This window comes from Xyrauchen texanus, chromosome 11, assembly GCF_025860055.1.
Source record: "Xyrauchen texanus isolate HMW12.3.18 chromosome 11, RBS_HiC_50CHRs, whole genome shotgun sequence".
Lineage (NCBI taxonomy): Eukaryota > Metazoa > Chordata > Actinopteri > Cypriniformes > Catostomidae > Xyrauchen > Xyrauchen texanus.
In genome coordinates this window covers 3,405,127-3,429,147 of record NC_068286.1, presented here as the reverse complement: position 1 = coordinate 3,429,147, position 24,021 = coordinate 3,405,127, and the positions used below count along the sequence as shown (strand labels likewise).

The 24,021-nt window shown below is 43.0% G+C and overlaps 1 protein-coding gene across 1 annotated transcript in view; it reads left to right on the top strand.

Annotated features, from left to right (window-relative positions):
• LOC127651148 (complement C3-like) overlaps positions 1-24,021 on the top strand; it is a 59,421-nt gene that overhangs the window by 20,140 nt on the left and 15,260 nt on the right. Inside the window, exons 19-33 of the mRNA XM_052136849.1 lie at positions 385-476; positions 588-727; positions 1,084-1,296; positions 1,439-1,499; positions 6,761-6,853; positions 10,746-10,949; positions 11,376-11,451; positions 16,406-16,565; positions 16,671-16,766; positions 16,854-17,010; positions 17,238-17,398; positions 22,630-22,788; positions 22,875-22,934; positions 23,010-23,100; positions 23,223-23,271. Of these exons, the coding sequence (XP_051992809.1) occupies positions 385-476; positions 588-727; positions 1,084-1,296; positions 1,439-1,499; positions 6,761-6,853; positions 10,746-10,949; positions 11,376-11,451; positions 16,406-16,565; positions 16,671-16,766; positions 16,854-17,010; positions 17,238-17,398; positions 22,630-22,788; positions 22,875-22,934; positions 23,010-23,100; positions 23,223-23,271 (1,812 nt within the window). The remainder of the gene's footprint in view (positions 1-384; positions 477-587; positions 728-1,083; positions 1,297-1,438; positions 1,500-6,760; positions 6,854-10,745; positions 10,950-11,375; positions 11,452-16,405; positions 16,566-16,670; positions 16,767-16,853; positions 17,011-17,237; positions 17,399-22,629; positions 22,789-22,874; positions 22,935-23,009; positions 23,101-23,222; positions 23,272-24,021) is intronic.

The window sequence follows — 24,021 nt, the reverse complement described above, 5'->3', positions numbered from 1 at the left end:
AGGTTGAATTTCCAACCAACATTTAACCAATCAAATTTTGGAGGTGAATTTGCAAAGCAAAATATACTGGACAGAATATTACCAGTTGAATAATTAAGATGATCTCTTAAATAACTGAATTTTTTGGAATTTAATTTTTGAAGATGAATATTTATTTTTCATGATGGAATTTTTTGTAGCAAAATGTTTTCTGTTGAAATATTCACAGCATAAATATGCAACTAAATTGAAAAAAAAAAAAAAGGAAGCTTTGCTGGTTTTGTGAATTTATTTCAATGAGCTATTTTTTATGTAATAGTGAGGTATTAGAAATGGGCACCTCCAATATGAGTGCTGGGGATGCTGTTTGCTCTGATCTTTACTTGTCCTGTCCTCATATTCCAGTCAAACAACATCATTTACAAGAAATGGAATCTACCTTAAAGAATCGATCACTACCTGGCAAATCTTAGCCATCAGCCTGTCACAAACAAACAGTAAGAGTGAAGCTACAAACATGCAGAACTTTTTGACATTCATGATGATTCAGAAACAGAAATAATTCTGCCAGTTTAAAACATTCTCTGTAACCGTCTTCTTCTCCAAAGGTATCTGTGTGGCAGAACCGGAGGAGATGATCACTTACAAGAACTTTTTCATTGATCTGAAGATGCCTTATTCAGCTGTGCGCAATGAACAAGTAGAAATCAGAGCCATTATTCACAACTACAACAACGAGAAGATGAAGGTCAGTCTGTCTGTAAAATATCAGATGAGGCGTACAAATGTTGATCATTTATAATCATTTGTGCTTGAGTGAAATCATTTTCCAAAAATCAGGATAAATGAATTCCGTGACTCATATCACAGAGTAATATATGTTTTTGAGCTGGTCATGACTCAAACTAAAGCATAGTTTTGGATATTGTTTTTTTGTTTTGATTTTGGGCAACACTTATTTATTTTTTGGCAATGGGACACGAACGAGGTCAAACTCAAATCAGAGTCTTCTGGGCTTTGTGCAGGCTAGAACAGTTCTTCCACAAGACTCCTCACTCCTCCAAAATTTTGACAAGATCCTCCCCACTGTCTGATTTTCACCAGGTGCGTGTGGAGTTTATGGAGACAGAAAATGTTTGCAGCGCTGCCAGTAAGAAGAACAAATACAGAACAGTGGTAGAAGTCCAGCGCCAATCCACCAGAGCGGTTTCATTTGTGATTATTCCCATGACGGTGGGCAATCATGTGATTGAAGTGAAAGCTGCAGCAAATGACCTTCTCAGCACTGATGGAGTGAAGAAGACCCTGAAGGTGGTGGTAAGTCTGATGTGAATCTGTCACTCCTATAACAGTTGTTTTGTTTGTAACATAAGAATAAATACATATGCTTTAACAAGACTAATTGTCATTTTGATTAGGATGCTGAAAAACTCTCTCTCTCTCTCTCTTTCTCTTTCAGTCGGAGGGTGTGCTAGTTCCATTACAGATCAAAAATGTGGAGCTCAATCCTGCTAAGTACGGTGAGATTTCACTTCTTAGATTAAGCCAAGTCATTTTTGTTTGTATAGCGCCTTTCACAACACACTTCATTTCAAAGCAGCTTTACAGAAGATAAAACTGTAATATCTATAATGTCTTAGTCATCATTGTGTAGTTTGATAAAATAAGATTGTGAATTGTGTTTAAAAACAAGTAATTGAATAATAATTGTATTAATAACCCCAGTGAGCAGCTGAAGACGACTGTGGCAAGGAACACAAAACTCCATAAGATGTAGATTAATGGAGAAATATAAACTTGGGAGAAACCAGACTCACTGTGGGGGCCAGTTTCCCTCTGACTAAGCCCACCCTAACCCTAAACCAGACTCACTGTGTGGGCTAGTTCCCCTCTGACTAACCCCACCCTAACCCTAAACCAGACTCACTGTGTGGGCTAGTTCCCCTCTGACTAACCCCACCCTAACCCTAAACCAGACTCACTGTGGGGGCCAGTTTCCCTCTGACTAACCCCACCCTAACCCTAAACCAGACTCACTGTGTGGGCTAGTTCCCCTCTGACTAACCCCACCCTAACCCTAAACCAGACTCACTGTGTGGGCTAGTTCCCCTCTGACTAACCCCACCCTAACCCTAAACCAGACTCACTGTGGGGGCCAGTTCCCCTCTGACTAACCCCACCCTAACCCTAAACCAGACTCACTGTGTGGGCCAGTTCCCCTCTGACAAACCCCACCCTAACCCTAAACCAGACTCGCTGTGTGGGCCAGTTCCCCTCTGACAAACCCCACCCTAACCCTAAACCAGACTCGCTGTGTGGGCCAGTTCCCCTCTGACAAACCCCACCCTAACCCTAAACCAGACACACTGTGGGGGCCAGTTCCCCTCTGACAAACCCCACCCTAACCCTAAACCAGACTCACTGTGTGGGCCAGTTCCCCTCTGACTAACCCCACCCTAACCCTAAACCAGACTCACTGTAGGGGCCAGTTCCCCTCTGACAAACCCCACCCTAACCCTAAACCAGACTCACTGTGTGGGCCAGTTCCCCTCTGACTAACCCCACCCTAACCCTAAACCAGACTCACTGTGGGGGCCAGTTCCCCTCTGACTAACATCATTAATATAATGACAATATTACTTATGTATAGTGCAAGTCATGGTTTAAAATGATTAAACTGAGTAAGTGTTAAGGGACAGTGTTTAAACATAGATTTTGTATGAACTGTAAGATTAATGACTAATGTCTTTGAAGTCCATCATGGATTAACGGCAGAAGTTCACATTGATACAATTGTCCTTGATAATTGGCTGACGAAGGCTTTTGTTGGCAATTAATTGATAGTCTATATATTCCATTTCAAGAGTGTAGTCCATCATTAGACCACAGGCAGAGATTTTAGATCATGATCAATGTTTCTGGGTCCAGCAGACCTAACTAAAGCAGCCTAATTGTGTGTTGAAGGATAAATTAGGTGTATGTCTAAGTCTTTAGTCTAGACTTAAACTGAGTGAGTGTGTCTGCATCTTGAACTGTATTAGGGAGACTATTCCATAGTTTAGGAGCCAAATATGAAAAGGATCTGCCTCCTTTTGTGGATTTTGATATTCTAGAACTATTAACAGGCCAGAATGTTGCAATCGTAATGAACGTGATGGAAAATAGTGTTGTAGAAGGTCACTTAAGTACTGCAGAGCTAGACCATTCAAAGCTTTGTATGTAGTTAACAGAATTTTTAAATTATTACAAAATTTAACAGTTAGCCAATATAATGAAAATAAAATGGGGCTAATATGATCATAGTTCTTGGTTCTCGTTAGCACTCTGGCTGCTGCATTTTGAACCAATTGAAGTTTATTTATTGATCTTGCTGGACATCCTCCCAGTAATGCATTACAATAATCTAGTCTTGAGGTCATGAACGCATTAATTCGTTTCTCGGCATCAGCAACAGAGAGCATATCAGGGGCGTGTCTAGGGAGGCAGTGCCTCCCCTAGGATAAGCTCTGCCTCCCCTGAGAATTTGAGAAATAATCTGTCCATCTGTTGTTTTGAGTGTAGCCCCGAATGTATTTTGAATAGTTGACTGACAAATATGAAACCGGACAAAAGCCTATGTAAACCCCCGAAATCATAAGATACCTTATTGTTTAGATTGGCGCAGCTTGGTAGCTCCGAGTTAACGCAGTCGCCTCTAACGCCACGAGCGTACTTTTCTTGTTTATCAGGTGTTGTTTTCGCTAAGGATAACCAATAAGCATTAACATAAAATGTATGTGTGACTTGTTTTGTGATATTAGTTTGTAGGAAATATACACTTTGATTTGATTAAATGGTTTTGTAGAGTGTAGCAAAGATGAGCAACAGACTGAGGAGCAGCAGCAGCAGCAGCAGCTGTGCCAGGATCAGGCATGGAAACTGGTAACAATTAATAAGTCACTTTACTTTAGAGAAAGTTAAAAGTGAAACATTGTTTATCTCAATGATCCTAATGAAAGGATTTTGACAGATGAATTATTCTCATAGAGATGATGAGAATTATATACAGTTCGATAAATTACAATTTAAAAGTGGATTGTTTTGTGCATATTTTTCCATCGCTAGCAGATGAGTGAGGTCTGACACAACAAAAATCCAGTTTAAGCCCTATAGTCAAATAGGGGCCCTGTGCCTATCTCTGGGTTCCTGGCTTAGAAAAAGATATGCACTAAAACAGATTGTGTGTAGTATAGCTTAATTTTGCACTGATTTTTTCAATTGTTTATGTTGCCCCCCCAAACAAGCCAAATGCCCCCAAACATGATATCCTGGTAACCCCTCTGGAGCATATGCCTTAATTTAGCAATATTTCTTAGGTAGAAGAATGCTGTTCTACAAACATTGGTAATTTGATTTTAAAAGGACAGATTGGTATCAAATATAACACCTAAATTCTTCGCTGTTGAAGATGATGTAACAGTACATCCATCGAGAGTCAAATTATATTTTAGCGGCTTATTTTTTGAGATTTTTGGTCCAATAATTAGTACCTCTGTTTTGTCGGAATTGAGTAGAAGTAAATTTCTGGCCATCCAAACATTTATTTTATTGATACACTCTGCCAATTTGGAGAATTGTGAATTGTGAAGAAATATAAACATCAGGTTTGAAGAAATATACATTTGGGTATCATTGTCATAACAGTGGAAACTAATTCAACAAATCCTGATAATATCTCCCAGGGGAAGCATGTATAAGGAGAAAAGCAGAGGCCCTAAAACTGATCCTTTTGGAACTCCATACTTTTGTTTGGTTTGACAATTCCTCATTTACATAGACAAAGTGGAAGCGGTCAGGACCTAAATAGGACCTAAACCATGCTAAACTCCCCAATTGGCAAAATAATTCTCTAGCCTATTCAAGAGAATGAACATATTTGGGAGGATACTACCTTTACTCTTATTTTCGACATAAACTGGAGAATTGAAATAGGTCTATATATAGCAAGTTCTCCAGGATCAAGTTGTGGCTTCTTAATAAGCGGTTTGATAACTGCCAGTTTCTTGGGACATGTCCTAAGGATAGTGAGGAGTTAATAATATTAAGAAGAGGTTCTGAAATTACAGGAAATACCTCTTTTAAAAGCTTAGAGGGTACTGGATCTAACAAACATGTTGTGGCTTTTGATGTTTTGAAAAGTTTTGTTAGCTCTTCATGACCTATGACAGCGAAGGATTGAATGTCATTGCTCTGCTGCATAATTACTATATTATCAACATCAACTCCATATGACAGAATTAAATCTAGCATATGATTATGGTGATGAGTTGGTCCTGTTACGTTTTGTCTTACTCCAAAAGAGTTTAGAATACAGATAAATGCTAATCCCAATGTGTCATTTTCATTATCTATGTGAATGTTGAAGTCACCAACAATTAAAGCTCTATCTACAGTGATTACAAGATCTGATAAAAAAAAATAGCAAATTCACCAAGGAAATCAGAAAATGGCCCAGGTGATCTATATACCGTAGCAAGGGTAAAAGAAGACAGAGTTTTTTTATTTATACACGAGGGTGCCACATCCAGTATTATCAGTTCAAAAGACTTACATATATATCCTGTCCCCTGAGTAACACCAAAACCTTCAAAATTAAATTATTTAGTGAGGGTTTTATGTATTTCAGGGAACAGACACAGTCTCAATGAGATATCTAGGTGATACAGTCTCTATGTGTTGTAGTTTATGTGACCTGTGTAATGTCTCAAGGCAGCTAGCAGATGTTCGGATTAACCAGTTTGTCTGCTTCCTGACCTGGGCCCCAGTTAGTCAAATACTATCATTATTAAGACTATGAGCCAAATTATTAGAGAGGAGAGCGGCACCATCCCTGGAGGGATGGAGTCTGTCTCTCTTTAGCAGGTCAGGTCTACCCCAAAAACTCTGACACTAATCTACTATAAACCTCATCACCACGACGAGCAGGGAGGAGGCCAGTGGATATTACAGTGTCTGATATAGTTTTTGCATGTTCACACACCACTTTTACATTATCTTTAGTGATCTCCTACTGCCAAAGCCGGACACCGTAAGTGCTTACATGAATTACAATTATAGAAAATCTACGTTTAGGCAGATGTTAAGAATTAAAGGCTGAAAACAGATATGTAAGTGATGCTAAAAAGCTAGCAGGCTACAAACACAGACTCGAGCTAGGCAAGAGGTAAAAGACACACAGGTGAAACAGTAGAAAAGACGGAAAAACCCAAAACATGCTGTAAAATGAAAAAGGATTAAAAATACGAATGTATGAGAATAAGAATTAGCAATGCTAAGCAGGCTACAAATACTCATTCAGCGTGGAAGTCCAGTGAAGTCAGAATCCACATTTCTGTTGCAAAACATTTTAAAACATTATATTTCCAACCAGTAAAGGTCACACTTGCCTTGGCTCTCCATTCATACGTATGCAAATGCAGGAAAGCAGAAATGCCAGCCAATGCAAAATGCTACATGGTCTGCATTTATATAGTGCCTTTTTTAACCAAAGAGGTTACCAAAGCACTTTAAACTGTGTCCCATTCACCCATTCACACACACATTCACACTCATACACCAAGGCAAAGAGGTTTTGTCTTTCACTACACACAAAATGTTATGTTTGGTGAACTCTGACCAGCGAATTAGCATAGCCAAAAGATGTTTGACCATTTCTTGATATCACACATTGTCCTTCCTATTATGAAGATGCCTCATTACACTTTCTGCATCATCATGTTCCTCTCTTTTTTCATCCCATAAGGAAAAGATGAAGAGCAACATATATCTGTAAGAACAGACATACCAGAGGATTGGGTCCCAGATACGCCTGCTAGCACGCATATCACAGTGACTGGTAAGGGAAAAGGCAAAGTAATATGTTGTGTTCTATGAAAATTCAGGAGGAAATTCGCAAAAAAAAATGAATTTTGCCTGCTAAAAATTATTTATAATGTATTTTTTTTATTTGCATAGGCTGCACATTAATCAAAAAAGTTATTACAATTAGAGATTACAATTACAGCTGGCATGATTCACTAATCATGAAAACTGATAACGATGATGAAGAAGTATTCCATTTAACTCAACTTCTGTCTCCATATGAGGTCCGATGAAATATCAGTTTTACAGATTATTCGGAGCCACGGGCCATTGGAAAGGGGCCCCACTGCGCTGGCACATCAACTGCCTAGAGTTGTTGACTGTATTCTTTGCCCTGCAGAGGTTTCTCCCTCTGGTTCAGGGTAAACACGTCTTGGCGATTTCGACATAAATCGCCAAGGCGGCGTGCGCTCCCGCCACATGTCACAACTCGCCTGTTGGCTCCTCCTCAAGTCGCTGTGCGCCACTCACATCCCCGGCAACCTCAATGTGGTGGCGGACGCGATATCTCAACAATGCTTGCCCAGTGGAGAGTGGAGGCTTCACCCCCTATCGGTCCAGCTGATTTGGGAACAGTTCGGGAAGGCTCAGGTAGACCTGTTTGCCTCCCGAGAGACCTCCCACTGCCCGCTCTGGTATGCCCACACAGAGGCTGCCCTTGGGGCAGACGCACTGGCACACAGCTGGCCCATGGGGCTGCGCAAGCATGTGCTGTCCAAGATCAGGGAGGACGAGGAACAAGTCACTCTAGTGGCTCCCTATTGGCCCACCCGGGAATGGTTCTCGGACCTCATACTCCTCGCAACAGCCCCTCCCTGGCAAATTCCCCTGAGGAAAGACCTTCTTTCTCAGGGACGGGGCACGCTCTGGCATCCACACCAAGACCTCTGGACGTCAGGTCAGTGCTCTCATTTCTGCAGAAGAGGTTGGAGGCTGTCCCCGTTCACCTTGAAGGTGTATGTAGCTGCTATCGCAGCCAACCACGACACAGTAGACGGCAAGTCTTTGGGTAAGCACAACTTGATTATCAGGTTCCTAAGAGGCACCTGTAGGTTAAATCCCTCCTGGCCAAGCCTGTTCCCCTCCTGGGATCTCTCAGTGGTCCTCTCGGGCCTTCAGAGACCCCAGTTTGAGCTGCTAGAATCAGTTGGACTCAGGGCACTCTCCTTAAAAATGGCCCTGCTGATTGCGCTCGCCTCCATCAAGAGGTTCAAGGACCTGCAAGCGTTCTCTGTCAGCGACACTTGCCTGGAGTTCAGTCCGGCAGACACACATGTGATCCTATGACCGCAGCCGGGCTATGTGCCCAAGGTTCTTACCATGCCCTTCAGAGACTAGGTAGTGAACCTGCAAGCACTGCCCCGGGAGGAGGCAGACCCAGCCCCTTTCGTTGCTGTGTCCAGTACGTGCTTTGCATACCTACTTGGACCACATGCAGAGCTTTAGATGTTTTTAGATGTGAGCAGCTCTTTGTCTGATTTGGTGGACAGCGGAAAGGGAATGCTGTCTCCAAACAGAGGCTCTCCCACTGGGTGGTATACGGCATTTCTTTAGCCTATTGCACCCAGGCCATGCCTCCCCCTTGCGGGTCCAAGCCCACTCAACAAGGAGTGTTGCGTTCTCTTGGGCACTAGCCAGAGGCACCTCGCTGGCAGACATATGCAGAGCAGCGGGTTGGGCAACACTTAATACCGTTGCGAGATTTTACAATCTCAGGGTGGAGTCAGTTTCGTCCCGTGTTTTCTCAGGTCCGAGCCAGTAGAACCTGGTAACACACTGATGGGCTGACCGGGTGGATTGCTTGCACCTAGTGCCCTTTCCCTCGGTTTAGGTAAAACCTTGTGCCTTTTCTCCCAGGAGATCCCACTCACTCGGCTCCCTGGATGATTCCTCCCTAGCCCTCGGGGTCCACAATTCAGCTGAGGAATTCACCGACCCAATCCACTGCGGGTACTCAATCTACCCTGTACTGGAATAGGTGCTCCGCAGGTCAGGGTTCCTATGTGGTCTTCCCCCCTGTGTGTATTTTCTGCGGTATGGTCTCCTTACGAGTGGACACAGTTCCCACTGCCCCCGGTTGCCGTGTCTGTAGCAACTCCTCCCTCCGATGAGGTGGGATCTACCACCGTGCCACTTCCCACATGTGACCTAAAAGCCCATGTGGTGTATTTCGCCACTTTTACCTCCCATTCTCTGGGCGGGTGTGGTCTCCGCAGGGTCTTTTCCCCTGAAAGAATAGGAAACTGGGTTAGACCCCCTTCCCACGATGCGTGTAAGGGCCCCAGCCATTTGGCTCTATACGAGAAACATAGAGAGAAAAGAGGCCCGGCTAGGCTCATTTCCTTGTTCCCCTGTCTAGGGTAACTATAAGGGTTCCGACGACTTTATGGGGCATTGGGGAAGGGTACATACATGCAGTCTGATACAGCTTGTCGTTTAGGCACATCAAGTACCTGCCTGCTCCTGTGTCAGCAGTACCCAGCTCAGCGCATGGCGTGATTTAAATTGGTCCCCTAGTGTCGTTTCTTCGACAAAACATAGAAGTGAGAGATAGACGGGGAACGTCTAGGATACATATGTAACCTCCGTTCCCTGATGGAGGGAACGAGACTTTGTGTCCTCCCGGCCACGTTGCTAAGAACCACTGTTGTGAACGGACGCATTTTCCTGCCTTTATACCCGTATGTCTGGGGGCGGGACATTCTGTACACCAACTTCTCATTGGCCTTTTTTCATAGATCAGAGGTATATTCGGCACTCAAGAGAGACCCCTAGTGTCGCTTCTTCGATACAACATCTCGTTTCCTTCATCAGGGAACGGAGGTTACATACGTAACCTAGACGTTTTCATACATTTTTCACAGTAAGGAAAGACTAAGAAATGCTTTAACATTTACAGATCACCGGTAATCTGGGAGTAAATCACTTGGATATGCAACGAATTTTGGGCTATGCCTGTAAATATTTTGGTGATTAGCCGGAATTAGCTTGTTGGTAAATGTTCAGATTTCACCCACCAGTGACACCATCTAAATCATGTCTAACAATGTTTCTTTTAATAGCCTTTCAGTTATTAACAATTAGTTGTTGATTAAAAAAAACAAAAACATTTTATTCTAATCACACAGAGCACGGATGCGTTAATAAGCACTCAACATCTGTGAAATGCTCACTAAGCTGCGACTATTCTTAAAGAGACAACACCATTTTAGCACTCGTTCTACAGGTCAATATAAATGCATGTAAATAGTACAAATTATGTGTTAACAATAAACATGTAATGTGCTATACAATACATGGAAATTTAAGATATCATAGTTATGATGGATGACGTGGAATTTGTACACAATGTGACCAAAATAAAAGAGAAAATGTGTAAAATTAATAATTTTGTAATGTGCCAACTTAGAAGGTCCCCTGTATAATTAACAGCATTAGCTGAGAGATAAGTTCTTTCATGTGTAATCAAAATGGACATTAAAATGGAAATGTACCCAACAGAATTGGAATTAAATGGAATTTAAATCAAATTGTGAGCTTGTGGATCAGATCTGAATGGGGAAATCTGCATCCATGCTCAGCCCTCTGTGTTAGCACTGAAAAGAATGACAGTGACTAGCGCACGTTGTGACACTTGTTTAGCGTATATTGCATCTACAGTACTTAAATTGGATGTGTGGTTCATGAGTAAGACGTACGGTTTTGCGTTTATGTTCAGAAATGTTTGCTTGTTTTGTTTTAAGGAGAGGTGAATTCTATACATCCATTTACATGTACACTGCCTCCATGAAAAATGTTGTAATATTTGTTCAATGATAATAAAGGAACTGAACTGAAATCTTTGCATCACTCTTTAATGCCTCCAGGTGAAGAAATTACTCAGACAGTTGAGCAGGCCATCAGTGGAGATTTCATGGGTCGGCTTATCGTCCAGCCTCATGGATGTGGAGAGCAGACCATGATCAAAATGACACTACCTCTCATTGCCACTCATTACCTGGACAGCACCAATCAGTGGGAGGCTGTTGGCATGCACCGCCGTGATGAAGCCATTAAACACATCAACACAGGTCAGCAGAATACAACAAATTAAAAAGATAGTTCACCCAAAAATGAAAATTCATTGATTATTTGCTCACCATTAATGGATGTTGTTCCAACCCCAGATGGCTTTATTTCTTCTGTGGAACACAAAAGTAGATGTTGTGCAGGATGTGAGTCACCTTTCACTTTCATTGCATCTTTTCCTTTACAATGACAATGAATGGTGACTGATACTGTCATTCTGCCTAAAATGTCCTTTTGTGTTCCACGGAAAAAGGTAATTTGGGTTTGGAACAACATAAGGATGAGCAAACGATGACAGGATTTTCATTTTTGAGTGAGTTATTCTTGTAAGATAAAGAATCAGAAGTGGCTTGAAATAAAATCAAAAGCATTTTCAATTAAACAGAATGGGCCCTAAACTTTTATGGGGTTATTATTTTTTGGTTTAGGTTATCAAGCGGAGCTGGCCTACCGTAAAACAGATGGCTCATACGCTGCCTGGATAAACAGACCAAGCAACACGTGGTAAAATGTTTTTCATTTCAATAAATGGAAGCGCAGTGTAGTTCCAGCGGGAAGACTAGCAGCTGTACATCATCACATCATTAGCTGAGTAATTCCTATCCAATCGCATGTAAGCCATTGCTTTATAAGTCCGCTCACAATCTATCACATTGCTGTTTCGGTGTGCTAACACTGCAAATAGACACGTTTTAACCTCTCTAGGCCACAGGAGAACCAGTGCAAAGAACATCTCTGGAAGCCCGCTTTGCCTTTCCAACGACGTCGTCACTTCATCTCAACCTCTGCCAACATCAAACCCATGGGAAGTAAACAACCAGCAAACCCGGATCTTCACCCATATCTCATTCATTTAGGAGATCTATTTCAATTGAACTGCACGACCCGGCGTGGAAGGAGCGTGCTCCACGCGAATTTGGCAAAATCATCGGCTCCGGCAGCAGTCGGCTTCTATCAGAAATAAGCTAAGTCATTATCGTATTCATAAAATGCACTCAGATTTAGTCATGGGTCTAGGCCTTCCGTTGACATGCTACCTGTTCATCACAAAGTTGTAACGCTGCCTGTTCATCATAACGCATCCGCATCAATATCAAAAGACAGTATTTCATGTCAACAGCGCATTCACTCTCATCGTAATAGGAGGCAATCGCGTAATCTCATGAGGACAGCTCGGTCAAGGTTAATTCACTTGTCATTCACAGTCTGCATGCCCGAGCGTTCCCCATTGGGAAATTAAGTTAATTATTCAGGCATATCATCATGTAGAGTCAATGCTTATCGTGCTGGCTCTCATTACTTAAATTCAGCAAGATACCCCTGTTTTTGCCAGTCGCCTTCACCAGAATCACGTAATGGGTGCTTTTCAATTCATCATCCCTATGCCCTACTCACTAGGAAGACCGAGTCCATGATGTGAGCATTCCGAGGGAGCATGACATCACAGTTTAACCCATTGATGCCCCCTTTTTTTTGAAATATCAAATATCATACCCAACTTAAATGGCTGTATTCACTGGCCCCCTTGGAGTATGGACACATTTAGTATCTTTTGAAAGAAGACACTTTGGGCTTTATTTTCCAGTTTCAGAATTAATATATGTTGTTATTTTTAAAGCTAGAAAACTACAATCCATTAAAAAAAAAAAAAAAGAAATGAGGACTTTGAGATGGGCTCATTCTGTTTAGAAGACTTCAATATATAAGATAATATACAGTTTTACAACAGACATAGTCTGTCGAAGAACAACGATGGAGTGTATTTCTTTCAGGCGAGATCTCATGTAAACAATGGAGAACATATCAAGATTTATTTACGTACAAAAGTGCTACTGGACGTTATAGAATGAACTAGTCACGGACAATTGACCCAAGCAGGCTGAACTGGATTCACCTGTCGATCGCGATTTCATAATAAGGTATGAAGTCCCATTTTGATATTGCATGTTTTCATTCGCACTTCCGGCACAAATTAACTAATTGCTGTTTCTGGAGGATTGCTATCATGCAACAGAGATCGGACACCAACGTCGAACACTTAGACATTTGAAAAGACGCATAATCTGTTAACATTAATCGCATATCCATGCATGCAGATATCAGAATGCAAATATATTAAACATAAGCAGAGTGACGTCACTCCAGAGTGTGAACAAATATGCATCAACAGGTTAATATAGCCTTCACCAAGCCTTGTGAAAGAATTTATTTCGTTCGGTACAACATTTCGATGAGGTTCCCAGAGCGCCTCCAAGGGCGCATATATGCAATCCATAAAATGCAGCATTTTCTTACTCCAGACGTACTTCCATGTTCTCATCGCTAGCACCACTGTTGCGGCATGCCTCTGAAACCTAGCGGTAGGCTCCGCACCGCTTCCCCTATTCATCAGATTATCTATTACCAGCGTAAGGCATTTCGCTATGATCGGGTCATACAGCGAGTAATTCCCATCTCATGGCATACTTCTATTTTATTATCATTCAGGCATCATCAAAGAGCAGAATTTCATTGGCATGTCTTCACAAATCATTCACTCATCGTGGTCAGACCACTACAGCAACAACTAATCAGAACCAATATGATTGACAGCGTAAATGCCGGAATGTCAGAGACAATGGTAACTTGGCACATCAGCCGTCGAATCAGCTATCAAGCACATTCGGAAGGAGATTATCAAATATTCACAAAATATAAAGTGCGATACTGCATCTTCAGGTCTTAAAGGTGGGACATGAACAGCTGGAACTGATCCATGCTCGAGAATCACATGCTTGATGATCCGATTCATATCAACACACATTCACAAAGCAGTCTTGTGCAAAATGATTTGCACAAACATACACACATTTTTGTATGTTTTGGGGCACACCTCCTTCAAAAACTAAACTGTCCACTGCATCTTCAGGGCTCTATGCGGGGAGTACATGAAGACTCTCATGTTCCTTTTACAGCCAACAACAAAACTCTCATGAAGCTGAGACATTATATTTCTCACCGTATTTGCTCCAGCTCGAGGAATAAGTGGTAGGAGAGAGAGAGAGCGAGAGAGAGAGAAGAAAGAAAAAAAAAAAAAACACAACGAGCCACGTCTCTGGAATTTCTAGACATCACACACATTCTCTAACCATGCAAGCTTCCCCCCTAAAGAAACATGACAGGATCAGGTCTATTTGCATGTCGTTCTCTGGTCAGTTTGGGTCTCCTAACGCAATCTCCAGCCCTATCAGGCCACCTCAATTTTGCCATGCTCATCATCCTTAAGGCCACTCCGCCGTTTTTCCGCCTCCTCACACTAGCTCATTCCATAGACAGCCTCTCCTACCCACCATTCGACGATGGCTGCCAAGAATCTCCGGATGACATGCCCCTATTTTCGGACATGGCTCCCTAGGATTCAGGGGTTGCCGTCTAGGACCATGGTTCACAGGGGAATTATATTTAATAAATGTTCTCGATCTACAATCCCCGTCTCGATGCGGCTCAGCGGAGAGAAGAAAGAAATGGCACCGAGACCCAAGCTTCAAATCCTTCCTTGCCATTCATACAGCACTTCATCATATCGTCCAGCAAACAACCTTCCCCTCTACCCTCCAATGAAATGGTTCTTTACCTTATATGGGGTAAAATATATGTTTGAGTTTAGAAATGAGAAATACATTCCCAGAACCACTGCAGCCTCTTTTGCGATGACACCGCAAGCTACATCTACAAGAGAAGTTTAAAAGAGGCCTTGCTTATTCCACACCCATTGTCATGGCCAGCGTCATATGGGTTCCCTCCAGAAACGCAAACGCATCGTAATCATGCAACAATTCCGCAGTCGTCACTACTATCAATAAAGGCTGGCCCTCCTCAAACCATCATGTCCCCTATGAGACGTCTGACATGGCAGAGCATTTCCTGTAACTTCATCATCCCAGCCAGACACATTCCTGGGTTTTTCAACGTAGTCTCTGACCCCCTCCCTCACTTCCAAGGAGTTCCACAGACCAGCTTATACGGGCACCCTTCGAGGTATAATGGAATCTACAATGAAGATGCTTGGCCGCTGCTCTCCCCAATTGTACCTGAAATGGTCAACTTGACCCAAATCATCAAACAAGCTCAACTCCCCATCAGCCATAAGTTCTCATGCATATCTGGTGGTGGTTGGTGGCTCTTCCCCAGCTAATCCTTACCAACACAATGATTCAATTCAAGCAAGCCCACCGTTTGCAAGGATAGCGCATAACTATGCCCCCCCCCCTTGCCGGGCTTCCATAATCTCAAGCACAGTTCCTTCGCATAGGTATTGCCCAAGCCAGCCGCCCTCGCCGGAAAGCTCGCACCATAACGAGATATCTTTCAACAAGGTACTGCACTACAACATCGGCATTATCGTATGGCTTTATGTATGCTGTTCACATTTGCAAAAATACCTCAAACAACTTTTCCCTCGTCGGAGGGTTTTCATATCAGTGTTGTTTTCTTTCAACGAAGGGACCGCACGCAACGTCGCCATAATCGTATGGCTCTACACACGTTGTCCCTTTTGGCAAAGATACCTCAAACAACTTTTCCCTCGTCGGAGGGTTTTCATATCAGTGTTGTTTTCTTTCAACGAAGGGATTGCATGCAACATCACCATTATCGTATGGCTCTACACACGTTGTCCCTTTCGGCAAAGATACCTCAAAACAACTTTTCCCTCGCCGGAGGGTTTTCATATCAAATGTCTTTCAACGAAGACACTGCACGCAACATCCCCATTATCGTATGGCTCTACACATGTTGTCCCCTTCGGCAAAGAGGCCTCAAACTACTTTTTCCTCGCCGGAGGGTTTTCATATCAAATGCCGTTTATCTTTCAACAAAGACACTGCACAGCAATGCCGGCCTAAAGCAAAGATTCTGCTCAACCAGGGGCTCTTGACGGAGTGCCCAAAATCACACTCGAGGACAAAGAGGAAATGCACAGGGACTAAATCAAACTTGTGGAGAAAAAAGGAGAAAAACTACTTTCCCATTGCAAAGGCTTCACACAACCATCCCAGAGGTATTGCAAATTTCATGTCAAATTCTGACGCATGCATCTCTTATTTTCTCCTCCAGAATGAACGCCTTACACAAGACCTGGTTCATACCAAAGTGAATCATCTCTTTTGGGGGTAGTATACTACTTTCTCTCTTTTTGGGGGTAGGCTCCTCGCCCCTACCAACTATCTCCGGAAGGACATGATGGTTCCGGGTACAAATCCCTCAGAACGCCGGACAGGGCCTATGCCAAAGAGAGAGACATTACTTTCTGTATTACATCAATCAAATAAATGGCATCTTAAACTTCACTCAAGCCTGCGTGTCTTCCCGATAGAAATGCTATTGAGAAATAAGCCTTCTGTTGTTTATGACCATTTTCTCCTATTATCCATATGTAACATTAACAGGCTTTTGTTTCTGTTTTGTGTGTCTGTTAAAGGCTAACAGCTTATGTGGCGAAAGTGTTTGCTATGGCTAATAACCTCATTGCAATAGAGGAGAATGTGATCTGCAGCGCTCTCAAGTGGCTGGTTCTCAATAAACAACTGCCAGATGGCTCCTTTAAAGAAGGAACAGCTGTAGTTCATGGAGAGATGGTCGTAAGTTGAATTTTGAGAGATTAGCCACTTTAACACACAAAACAAGTAAAATAAACAACACTGTCTGATGGTCTTTTGTGACAGTGTGTTTATTTGTGCTTTTAGGGTGATGTACGGGGTAATGATGCTGATGCCTCTCTCACTGCATTTGTCCTGATTGCCATGCAAGAGGGCGTCGAGATTTGTGCCCAATCAGTTGGTGTAAGTAACAGGAGTTAGCATGTTGTCCTGCTACTGTTTGCACTGATCTCTCACTCTTGGTTTTAACCTCACTTACACACTTTATAGAGTCTTCATGACAGTATGAGGAAGGCAGTCAACTATTTGGAATCCAGACTTCCAAAAATGACCAATCCTTATGCTGTTGCGATGACGTCCTACGCCATGGCCAATGCGGACAAACTCAATAAAGACCTGCTGATGAAGCATTCCACCAAAATGAAAGGTCAGTAGCATCACAACCAGATCCAAAAAGACAGAATGTTTTATATATCATGAAGCAATTCAATGAGTTTGGCAATAAGTGATCATTATGGAAGAGAAGGCTTTCCTAGTTCTAGCCTGAAAGCCGTTTTGTGCTCAGAAATCATTAGTAATCATCACAGTAATGGTATGAATAGAGAATGAAAAAGCGACACCATCTTGTATATATTTATTGTGTCTCTTAAACAGAAGGAACTGCTTGGAACACCAATCAAAAACATCACTCTCTAGAAGCTACAGCCTATGCAGTGCTCGCACTCGTAAGGGCAAGAGATTATGACAAAGCTGGAGAGGCCGTGCACTGGCTGGCCAGACAACAGGCTCAGTATGGTTCAAGTGGAACCACACAGGTACAGTAACAAATTGTCATTTGAGTTTGATAGATATGGATCAGCTCCTACTCTAAACCATGGCTTTTTCAAGCCAACATAAATAGGCAAACACATTTATATTTAAAGGAATAGTTTAGCCAAAAGTTACAATTCTGTAAAATGTTGAAGAATATACTGTCTGCTCTTTTCTATATAATGAAACTGAATGAGGACTGTGACTCAAGATTCAAAATGACAAAAGTGTCACCATTCAAGTATCATAAAAGTGTTCCAACAACTTGTGCAAGTCTTCTGAAGCCATAAGACTGTGAGCTTTGTGTGAAAAACAGACCAAAATTGAAGAAGTTGTTTACTGAAAATCTTGAAATCCACCATGAGAGTTCATGCAAGTAGCAACGAGGTCCGATTTGTGAATGATTCATTCTTTTGAGTCAAATAATCATTATGATCTACAAAACTAAATGATTTGTTCATTAATTGGACTGATCCATTTCTACACTCTAGAAAAAATTGTTTGTCTTAAACATGACTTGAAATGTTAAGTTTTGAGCTCATAACTCATAACCTTGAATTTATTTATCCTAGAAATATATAGTACACAATTAAATATATGTTGAATACCCATAATTCCTTGCACTTGAATTACTGAATTGTTTCTTTTGTCAAAGGGAACTTATGGGGGCATTTACATTTTTGCATAATTTATGTTGTTTTGTGGCAAATAGATGTTTCTTGTGATGTCACCTTAAGGGTGATTTGTGCCCTCTTTGGTCAAGTTGGACCCTGTTAGCTCTATTTCACCTTACCTTGTGCATGAGCACCTGAAGTACATGTATATCAGTGGAGAATTAAGATTATTTAATGATTGATTAAATCGATTATAATCTTCTATTTAAGCTGTTATTGTATGATGTAAATGTAAGTAATACTTTACAATGAGGTTCTATTCGTTAACATTAGTTAAATACATTACTCAACATTACCTAAAAATGAACAATAATTTTACAGCATTTTTAAAATCAAATGTTGCATGAATTAACATAAGTTAATGTACTATGAACTAACATGAATAAACAATTAACAATTGTATTTTTTATTAACTAAAATGAACAAAGATTTATAAATGCTGTAATTAATACTATATTGATCATTGTTAGATCATGATACCGAATGCATTAACTAATGGAAACTTATTTTATTGTGTTACCAAAATTATCAATTAGAAACAGCAATATTTAAATCTGAGTTAAGTCTAGTTGCATCTAGTTACATTAATTTAAACTGTTTAGTTCTACATGAACACAAAGTAAAGTGAACATAATGACCCAAGTTTTGGAGACGCCGCTACTCAAATTCAATTGTGGAAACAAGTTTAACCAATCAATTGAGTACAGTCAAATTATACATTTTTGTTTGTAGTGGATGGATGGATAAGAGTGAGTGAGAGAGAGAGAGAGAGAGAGAGAGAGAGAGATAGATAGATAGATAAAAATTTGACAGTTGAAGTTTGAATTAACAAGCATAGAAATCATTACAAGCAGTTCATTATGTAAGGTATAAATTAATGCACACACCTACCTGAACAGGCACGTTTGAACATTCAATGTAAGTTTATGGATTTTTACCTTTTCAGAAAACCGCAATTCTGATTAGTTTGAAAAGACATGGCATGCTATTCCAGAACAGTCTGAAGGTCTGTGCCAAATTTGGTGGATGTAGCTTGAAAGCTCGAGGAGGAGTTAATGTTAAACGTTTTGGTATTTTGAAAAAAACCTTAAATCAAGTTTGTCAAATAACTTCAACAAGCCAACATAATAATGACTGAAATTTTGGTCTGTTCCTCACAGAAAAAAGTTAGTATATAACTTGTGAAGACAGATGGACCACTTTTGTAATACTTTTATGCTGCTTTTTATTTTGGCTGTACTTTTATCTTGACCATCCCCGTTCACTTTCATTATATGGTGAGGATATACTGTAGGGGTACTTTTATTCTACCTTAGAAAGAATGACGTGTTTGGAATGACATGAGGGTGAGTAAATGACATCATTTTCATTTGAGCGTGAACTATCCCTTAAAATGTTACTGTGGCAGCGGGGGCGTGGTCAAGCGCCCGTCCGGGAGAGAAAAGCGGTAAGGGCGCTCACACCTGGGCTAAATTATGTCTAACACCTGTCTCTAATTGCAGTAGAGTGAGGAGAGCGGTTAAAATGCCAGCAGCCACAGAGGAGAGGCAGAGAGAACCCGTCGCCAACACAGAAAGAGTTACCCACATTTAACTGTCAGAAAAGAATTAAAAGAATCTTACCTTTGAAGCCAACGCTGTTTCCCGTGTCTTCCTTGACAAGAACCGTCACACTGGTGCCGAAATCCAGGAAAATTAGACCGTCTACCCGTTATGGACCAGAGTCGCCCCATAGAGTCCTCCCAGCTGGCGGAAGTCCTCCAGTCCCTCGCGACACTCCATCAGAGCCACCAACAATCCCTGCTTGAGCTCCGGCAAGACCAGGATCGTCGGTTCTTCGAAATCATGCGGGCTCAAGCAGAGGACCGACACGCCATCCGGAGCCTACTCAGCCAGGAGGCCGCTCCAGCCGCAGCCGCGACCCCGGACACCCGCGCCACGTTGCCCCCACCCGCGCTGCAGAAGATGGGGCCGGCAGATGACCCTGAGGCGTTCGTCGACCTCTTCGAGCGGACAGCAGAAATTTGGGGGTGGCCCCAAGACCAATGGGCGGCCCGTCTAGTCCCTCTTCTGTCCGGGGAAGCACAACTCGCGGCCCAACAACTGCCGGCAACAAGCCTCCTGGCCTACCACGACCTGAAGAAAACCATCCTGCAACGGGTTGGTCGGAGCCCGGAGGAAAGTCGCCAGCTCTTCCGGGCCCTGAAGCTCGAAAAGTCCGACCGCCCGTTTGCGTTCGCTCAGCGGCTCCGTGATGCCTGTCGGAGGTGGCTGCTCTCGCAGGACCGCGGCGTCGAGGAACTAATCAACCAGGTGGTACTGGAGCAGTTTGTTCAGCGTCTGCCCCGGAAGACGGCCGAGTGGGTCCAGTGCCACCGCCCGGCGTCGCTGGAGGAAGCCGTCCAACTCGCGGAGGACCACATGGCGGCGATTCCCAGGGCGGATGAGCCCTCTCTGTCTGTCTCCCCTTCCTCTGTGTCTTCCCCTGTTTTTTTTCCCTCCCCTCTTCCCTCTCGCTCTGCTCTCTCCCCAGGGTCCGTTCCTGCCCCCGCAGGCGCTGAGCGCTTCGCGCCCAGCTCCCGGCCTTGGGAACACCCGCCAAGCCCTTCCCCATCCTTCAGCCGCTCTCCTCCTCAGGTGGGGGCACCCGCCAGCATGCGGTGCGGCCGCAGCGCCTGGGCCGGTCTGCTGGAGGTGCGGAGACCCGGACCACTTCCGGGATCAGTGTCCGCTGATGGAAATAGGGGCAGTGGTGCGGGTCTCCGATGTTCCGCAGGCTGCCCCGATTGGGCTGGAGCGTGCAGATTCGGTAAGAATCCAGGGGGTACATACCAAGCTTTGTTGGATACCGGCTGTAACCAGACCACCATCCACCAACGCTTGGTTCAACCCGGGGCTTTGGGCTCAGCTAAACTGGTGAGGGTAAGGTGTGTGCACGGGGATGTTCACAAATATCCCGTGGTGACTCTGGCGATCAAATTCAGGGGAGAAAAACATAGTGTAGAGGCAGCGGTTAGTCCCCGCCTCACCCATCCGCTAATTTTGGGTACGGATTGGCCGAATTTTAGAAAATTATTGGAGGGGTTTGTGCGGATGGGTCCTGCATGGAAGTGAAGGGGTGTGTGATGTGCGATGCTTTGGCGGGGAGGCGGAGCCGGGCCATCCTCGGCTGCTCGAATGACGTGGGAAGGGGCGAGGTGGACGCTCCTCCTCTCGGGAATTCTCGGAGGGGACTTCCCCTTGGAGCAGACGCGAGATGAAACCCTTAAGCACGCTTTTGACCAAGTGAGAGTAATCGATGGTCAACAACTCCGGCCGGGTGTCGCCGTTTCATATCCGTATTTTTCGCTTATTAAAGATCGCTTATACAGGGTGACGCAGGACGCCCAAACAAAGGAGGAAGTAACGCAATTATTGATTCCACGGAGCCGCCGGGAAATGGTTTTCCAGGATGTCAGCTGGTAAACCCACCGGCCACCCCAAAAGCGCCATTGCGCCCTCTACCATTAATCGAGGTCCCCTTCGAAAGAATTGGGATGGACCTCGTCGGGCCATTAGAACGGTCAGCACGCGGACATCGCTTCGTGTTAGTCCTAGTGGATTACGCGACGCGATATCCGGAAGCAGTGCCTCTGAGCAACATCTCCGCACGCAGTGTTGCAGGGGCACTCTTCAAGATAATCTCCCGGGTGGGGATCCCGAAAGAAATCCTCACCGATCAAGGCACAACTTTTATGTCACGAACACTTCGCGAACTTTACGAGCTCTTGGGCATCAAATCGATTCGCACTAGCGTTTACCATCCTCAGACAGATGGCCTAGTGGAACGGTTTAATAGAACGCTCAAGAACATGATTCGTAAATTCGTACACGATGACGCTAGAAATTGGGACTTCTAAAGCTCACCTTAAGGGAGACTAAGTACAGCACCGTGGAGAAGGAGTGTCTGGCCATCAAGTGGGCGGTCCTCACCCTCCGATACTACCTGCTGGGGCGGGCCTTCACCCTCTGTTCGGATCATGCCCCACTCCAGTGGCTCCACCGCATGAAGGATACCAACGCCCGGATCACCCGTTGGTATCTGGCCCTCCAGCCTTTTAAGTTCAAGGTGGTCCACAGACCGGGGGTGCAGATGGCTGCCGCCGACTTCCTCTCCAGAAATGGGGGGGGGGAGTGGTAGGCAGGCCGGATGACGCCCCCGGCCTGAGTTGGGCGGTGGGGGTATGTGGCAGCGGGGGCGTGGTCAAGCGCCCGTCCGGGAGAGAAAAGCGGTAAGGGCGCTCACACCTGGGCTAAATTATGTCTAACACCTGTCTCTAATTGCAGTAGAGTGAGGAGAGTGGTTAAAATGCCAGCAGCCACAGAGGAGAGGCAGAGAGAACCCGTCGCCAACACAGAAAGAGTTACCCACATTTAACTGTCAGAAAAGAATTAAAAGAATCTTACCTTTGAAGCCAACGCTGTTTCCCGTGTCTTCCTTGACAAGAACCGTCACAGTTACAAAATTAAAAGCATAATCAGTTGAATTAATAAGCCAACATTTTACACACCCTTCTCTTCTAGGCAACCATCATGGTGTTCCAGGCAGTGGCTGAATACCGCACACAGGTGAAGAACCCACAGAATTTTGATCTGGACGTTGAGCTGTCTGTTGCAGGAAGAAGCAAACCAGTCAAATGGAGTTTCAGAAAGGATACTATGCATGTCACAAGATCAGACAAGGTGAGGAGACAGAGAAAGGAAATGAATAATGTTCATACTGTATCCTGCATGCATCATGCTGACATCTGTCTATGTTCACTCAACAGGTCCAGATGAAAAATAACTTCAATGTAACTGCTAAAGGACCTGGAACAGCCACTCTATCCGTGAGTGTCCATTTACACAGTAGTCAAGAGCAAAATGTTGAAACATCTAACCCAAGTGTATTTTGTTTATTTCAGGTGTTTACCCTGTACTACGCCAAGCCTGTTGCGAAGGAGGCTGACTGTAAACATTTCAATCTAAGTGTTGCAATGAATCCAGAACGCAATGGTAGGACTGACAGAGAATTGTTGTGCTTTCTGAAACTCTTTCCATAATTTTAGTCCTAAAACCCCCAGTGTACCTCTTTATTCATTGCTTATTCTCTTTTCTAATGTGTTTTTTCTCTTCAGCAAAATACCAAGGAGCCATTGAAAGTTACAAACTTGTTGTTGATTTCTTGTAAGTAAAAAATTAAAATAAAGTTATATATATATATATATGGTAAACAAACCATTTTATTATGCTGGCTTGACAAAACCAACATATTGTTATTCTAAAATGCTTGTTCAGTGCTTGAAATGTCTAAACCAAGACAAACATTTGTAAAAACAACTCCTGTACAGCTTTCAATCTTGGGTTGTTTACATTAATATTTTTGACATTTGGACTTTTAATTAATGATCAAAGCTAGCTAGCTAGTAAGCTGTTTGTTTAACTGTAATGTCAATATAACCACCAAACAAAAAATGTTTTAAACTACTTTAAAATTGGCTTCTCAGGCCACACTTGGCCCATTTCGTTTTCAGTTGTTGCTTCTCGAAATCACCAAAAACAAGATTTTATGGTGAAAAAAATTAAAGTAATTCATAAAAATACTACTTTTACTTAAAGTAAATACAAATCCATTCATTGTCTAAAAAGCAAGTAAGCGACTCATCCATGTTGTCACTTTTAAAACCCACATAATTGCATCTTGGACAGGTGATATTGGTTACAGCAACAGTGCATTACAAGAAGAGTCACAAGTGGATAAGGACTAGTCATTTAATTCCAAAAATAAGCTATAGTTCATGAAACTGAACATGAACATGTTAGAGATGGCTTGCTTGCAATTGCAGACTTCAGTTCTTTTAGAAAAACACAAATGCCCATGGACATCCATATCTTGTGTGGTTAAATCCATTTCTTCAGATGCAATATAATAGATGT